At 38.6% G+C, this 6,283-nt stretch overlaps 1 protein-coding gene across 1 annotated transcript in view; it reads left to right on the top strand.

The window, feature by feature from the left end:
• The window catches only part of btr12 (bloodthirsty-related gene family, member 12), a 23,242-nt gene that overhangs the window by 629 nt on the left and 16,330 nt on the right, over positions 1-6,283 (top strand). Inside the window, exons 2-4 of the mRNA XM_014022686.1 lie at positions 2,769-3,250; positions 3,361-3,552; positions 4,032-4,127. Of these exons, the coding sequence (XP_013878140.1) occupies positions 2,769-3,250; positions 3,361-3,552; positions 4,032-4,127 (770 nt within the window). The remainder of the gene's footprint in view (positions 1-2,768; positions 3,251-3,360; positions 3,553-4,031; positions 4,128-6,283) is intronic.

Here is a 6,283-nt window from a genome sequence, read left to right on the forward strand (position 1 = left end):
GTGACATGATTTGTTTGTGTACAAACTAATACAGTATCAGAATTTTATATATTTATACTTTTCATTCAACCACAGTTAAATTCACATCTAGGAGGCACAATTTATGTGGATAGTATTTATTTACAATAACAAGCTGGAATGAAAACAAGCAAAAATAAAATAAAAGTAACGACTTTATAATTCTTGCCTTTTTTAAAAATGTAAGGAGTAGAAAGTACAGATAATTATGTGAAAATGTAAGAAGTAGAAGTAAAACGTAGACTGAAAAATAATTATAATTCTTGCCTTTTTTAAAAATGTAAGGAGTAGAAAGTACAGATAATTATGTGAAAATGTAAGAAGTAGAAGTAAAAAGTAGACTGAAAAATAATTACTCAAGTAAAGTRCAGATACCCAAAAATTCTACTTAAGTACAGTAACAAAGTATTTGTACTTAGTTACTGTACAACTCTGAAAAGATCAGTACTTGCACTCATTTGTAATCAATCAGATTTTCATGAATCTCATTGAGAAAAGACTTGAAATGAAAATTAAAGTAACCATCAGGTAAAAGCGGGCGGTAAAAGTGTTCCAGCMACAGTGGATGTTTTGTTCACTGCTTCCTTCTAAACCTGAACGTACAGTATCGGGCAGAAGGTCCTGATAGTCTGCATTCCTCAGATTCCTTCACCCGTCATTGAAGAGAGGCACTGACTTAACGTCATTTAAAGTCTGGATTGAAATGTTTTTAGTGAGACAGACCTTTTTTTAATCTTTTTTAAATGGACTCATTTTGCTTCTGCTGTGTAAAATGTACAGAAACACAGTTCTTCAGTCCATCAACAAGACAGAATTGTATGTTTCTGTGTTCATACTCTGGTACATACTCATCCTGTCCTTATGTACACTTTAGGCTGTCCGAGGCTCGTCTCTCCTCCCCAATGAAACCCAAATCAAACTTCTTCTGTTTTAGTATTACCCTGATACAACAGCTCACAGATATTATTCCCATTAGTTGTGCTGTTTTAAAATGGAGAATAAAATGAGTTAATCTTCACATACAATTCAGGTACAACTCATGGGACCAGACTGGATTAGTGTACCCGCCCCACCACACACACACACACACACACACACACACACGTTTGTTTCTCGACCCCGTGGGGACCTTCCATTGACTTCCATTCATGTTTTTTAGACTTTATATCCTAACCCTGACCATATACTCTAAAATTAACCTCACAGAAACTTACCTGACCCTAAAACTAACCTAAACCTTGATCCTAAACCTAACCCCACACCTGGGACCCGTGGGGACCTGGCAGTGGTCCCCATGATTCACTTCGGTCCCCACGAGGCTGCTTTTTTTTGGTGAAAAATTCCCCATGTTGTAGGAAAAACCCAYCCACCCACMCACACACAAACACACACACCACCACCTCCACCTACATTCCTGTGAGATGTTCAACGTTTGTTTGTTTAGACAGTCACCTCATGTTATTTTCCACCATATGTTCAAAATGTCTTTGAATCTTGTTGTAATTGTAGCACACTGGGCCCAAACATGACCATTTTGTACCCATGTTCTTACCATCGCTTATCAGTTTATCTGATTTTACCCAAATTCCAATCCAGCCTGTGACCTCTGTGGTWATGGGGAGCGTGGGGATGGATAAAGAACCCAYATGAGCAGGTGCCTCAACTTCTCTAACTTTGGATCCTGCTTGGATCTTGTTTTCCAAATATTATTTTTTAAGTCAAATCGTCTTTATTGTAAATTTTGCTGTACAAAGAACCATTTGTCACAGAGCCACACAGAAACAAACAATCATTCACTCTTTCACTCAAACCTAAGGCCAATTTAGTTACCAGTTAACCTTACATGTATGTTTTTGAAATGTGGGAGGAGTACCCAGAGAAAACCCACACATGCATGAAGAGAACATGTAAACTCTATGCAAAAGAAGGTGGAGCTAATACATTTGTGGTACTCAGTAGAACCACTAAATTTGACGATTGTGTAATTTGCCATTTATAGTAATTTATAGTTATTTTTTAGTGACAAGAGTATTCTATCTACATTTTGTCCATATTAGGCTGAATTTCTGTTTTCACATGATCTACTTTGTCTAACACAGTGATAATTCAGTTAACATGGGCTAAATATCTGGGAAGCCTCAACTTTACATGTACTGTGAACACACATGTCTACTTGTTTATGTGGGCTGCATGCTACAAATACTGTGAACTTGAAGCAAAAGACATYRTACATGTATCTGTATCGAATCATTCAATACAGTGCTCTAGGTTCAATACACACTATGTRTTGAACAATACAGATTTTATAAATTTTATCAACATGTTTTCTGAAGATGCTGTGTTGAAGGCTCAGTTGATCTGTGTTTGACTACTCCGTCTGGGCTACATTGTCGAGCACAGATCCACTGAGAAACTTGCTGTTTCAGCAACATTTAATTTAAAAACTACTTTTGGGGTTAAACAAAAGTTCATAATTGATTTCAACAAATTACAAGTTAAGAAGGGTGTGGAATTTTTTTTGTTTTGTATATTTTGTAAAATATCAAACCTTAAAACTAAAGTATCAAACTGAACTGAATCGTGAATTTTCAGTATCGTTGCACTCCTACAATACACATGTGCAAATAAACAATATTTGAAACTATAACTAAATAACAATAATAATCGTCTCTCTGTATGTGTTAAAATTTAGTAGACATACCTGACTGGTCTGTTTGGACAACTTGTTCTTTGTTCCTCCTCTTCTCCAGGCGTCAGCTCTCCTGGAGGTCGAGTCCTCTCTGAGGACCAGTTCAGCTGCTCGATATGTTTGGAAATCTTCGTGGAGCCTGTCTCCACTCCTTGCGGTCACAGCTTCTGCAAAGCCTGTCTGCAGGGCTACTGGAACCACAGCAAGAAGTTCCAGTGTCCCATGTGCAAGAAAACCTACTCCAGAAAACCGGAGATGAGTGTCAACCGGGTCCTGGCTGAGATATCGTCCCAGTTCCAGGGGCTGGTGGTGTCTGGAGGTGCTGCAGGAAGCCCCTCACGAGTGGGCTCAGTGAATTTAAACTTAGACACATCAGGCCACACTGGCCCCAGCAGCCTCAGCAGCCCCCAGGACACTGGGGAGTTTGCCCAGCCTGGGGAGGTTCCCTGTGACGCTTGTATCGGGAGGAAGTTAAAGGCCCATAAGTCTTGTGTGAACTGCCCTGGATCATTCTGTGAGACCCATCTAAGACATCACAAAAGGGTCATTTCTGCCTTTCCTGTTTCTTCTTGGACTTGCATCTTGAGTCATGTCTGCACTTGATCCAATCRAATTAAATTGTGGTATTTCTCCCCCTTAAAACTGTCCTCCAGGTCAAGACTATGACTTCACATCGTCTAATTGAGCCCACCTTCCACCTGGAGGAAAAGATCTGTAAAAAACACGAACGTCTTCTGGACGCTTATTGCCGCACCGATCACTCCTGCATCTGCTCAGCCTGTGCAGACGCCACGCACAAGTCCCACGACATCGTCTCCATTGACCACGAGTTCAAGAAAAAGACGGTAAGCTGCAGCTACTTCATGCATTTATGGGACAGAGACGATAGTTCCTTACACAAAACACCTCAAGTGGACCTGAGCATTCTTCCTGTCTTTATACAACATCTAAAAAGACGGTGTGGGATGATGGATTCAGCCTACTGCTGTTAAACCTCTGAGCTGCCAAATGCAATGACAGAACCCTAATGGTTGATATATGGGTGTGATGTAATGACAGGTCTGTGCAACCAGCTGGTTAAAGTATTCGTATGTGTAGTACTCCATGTCTTCATTGCTGTCATACTTCATGTTGGGAAATGGGCCGATGTATTGCCTGTGTAAATCTCTGATAATTTTGTTGAGTTTGGGGCAAGTGTAAGTACTTTTGTTTGGTGGTCTCCCCTGCTCTTTTTTCATTATGAGGTCTAAATCACATTTTCAAAGTCACATAGAACTAACTTGTTGTATTTTTGATTTTCATAACCACCTGTGTGATTTTCCAGGCTGTTCTGGGAAGGAAGAGATCAGAGCTGAAACATCTGATCAAAGAGAGAACTAAAAAACTGGAAGAGATCAAGCAGTCCATCAAGGTTATCAAGGTGAGTCCACCATAAACTGATCAGAATGTGAATTACAACGTGGTAATCTCTTGTCGGTCTGACTGTACATGTTGTTTTGTACAATCTGAAATTGCAACCCATCTTGAAACGGACCAAATTAGCTTGGACTAGCTCCTATTTTTAATTTGTTGACGTTTTTTTTTTTTAAAAAGCTGATTATACACATTATTATTTTTCACAACCAGTCAGGTAGTTTGTTTAAACTACCTGACTACGTAACAGTACCTGTTAAATATTTACTCTGTCTATCGTAACAGAATATTTATGATTCTTTACAGTTCAATGCCTCCATTAACACTCTCTGATCTTGGCTGCCTCATAAAACATGAGCTGATATAAGAGCCCTTTGATTGGTCGCAAAACACATTTTGATGCCTCATTTTGCAGTCTACTTTATTAATAAGAAACACACTTTGGGCGGGAAGGTGTCCTTATCTGTGTCATGCCTGTCGTGCTCTGAGAAGAGCTAACGTAGTTTGTTTTTCTCTTACGTATGTAGACTCAGATCCACATCTGAAGCCGTCTAACTGGTGRGACCAGAGTAAATACTCACCATTTGTTTGCCCCACACCCTGCTTTGGCCCACAACTTCACTGCAGTATYGCAAGAAAAAAGCACGAAGGGCATGCCTGGAGGGGTTTTCCATGATTGTTGCATGAGTGGTGCAGTGTGAATGTGCCAAGCCCTAAAGTGCAAATCTAATTAGGCGAACATTAATACTTAACACAAAATGCATCTTGTGAAACAAGCTGTTTCGTTTGCAGAATTCATCATTGATTTAATAGGATTGGACAGGTTATTTTTCTTCTGCTCTGGTTCAAAAAAAAGTTTCCTGTGGCACATTTGTATCTGCTTTGTCATATACAGTAAAGGTTCAGATACCGTACGGTTGAACGACAGGACAGCCTCATCTTTATATTTACAGTAAACAGACAAGGCTATGCGGCCATGTGTGTRCTGAACACTATAAATAAACTGAAAACTAAAGAAAATACAAATGGTTTCACCTTCACTGACAGTATAAGCAATATTATTTCCTAAACAGACCACGATGAACATAACAGTATTTTCTGTTGAATAAATGTTTAAGTTTGAAACTATTAATTTTCCARTGGTTGGAAGAAGACACCTCACTGATCCGGTTGGACAGCTACACGCTGTTYAGACATACAAAAGACAATTGACTTAATACTTCTGATCTGTGAAATATCAACATTTCACATGTTGATATTTTTGTAGCTAATGTGTTTTATGTGGTTTTATTTTAACCTGATCTGTGCACACTGTAAGTATTGTAAGTAGGAGTCGGGGGTTATTTGGTAAAAACAAACCCACATTGCTACTAAATTTGATAGATGCAACCACATTTTTTTTCTCATAACTTGTGAGGACTGTCTTTGATTTACATCATTACCAATAAAGTATAACAACAACTTTAATTATTTAGAGTTCATTTTGAATTTTATTCTTCTTATCTGCTCTTACCCACATAGATGAATGGAGCAAGCCATGAGATATTCAAATATTACACTATTTTAGCTCGCACAACCAACTAATCCAGCATTTGGTTGTAACTTGTTCATGTAGTAGTCAGTATCTACTAGTGGTGCACTGATAAATTGGCCGGTCAATATTGGCACCAATTTCCTTAATTTTGAGAATTGGCCAATACTTAGGTAAGATTGGTAGAAAAGATTTGGTTTTCATCTACCTCCATAAAGGTCTGAAAATCAGCCACTGTCCCCTTTTGCTCTGCTGTGAGCACCACTTGATGTCCAGTTTCAATAATTTCATATTGTTTCAAGGTTATTCGATGTTTTTCAATAAAATAAGATTGGAACATTAAATGTTTATTGTGACCATATAACATCTGACAGTGTTAGTATTTTAAAAATTTGTATCAGCCAAAATAGAAATCTGCAGTTCAGACTTTTTAAAGATCAGGGGCTACGTTCACACTGCAGGCAAATCCGACCCAAATCCGATTTTTTTGACCCATCTGACTCATATCTGATTTTTTTATGACAGTCTGAACGAGACAAATCCGATTTTTTCAAATCCGACCCAGGCCGTTTCAGTATGTGGTTTTAAATTGGATATACAGTGGTTTGCAAAAGTATTCATACCCCTTGAAC

The sequence above is a fragment of the Austrofundulus limnaeus genome, unplaced genomic scaffold (genome assembly GCF_001266775.1).
Source record: "Austrofundulus limnaeus strain Quisiro unplaced genomic scaffold, Austrofundulus_limnaeus-1.0 Scaffold338, whole genome shotgun sequence".
Lineage (NCBI taxonomy): Eukaryota > Metazoa > Chordata > Actinopteri > Cyprinodontiformes > Rivulidae > Austrofundulus > Austrofundulus limnaeus.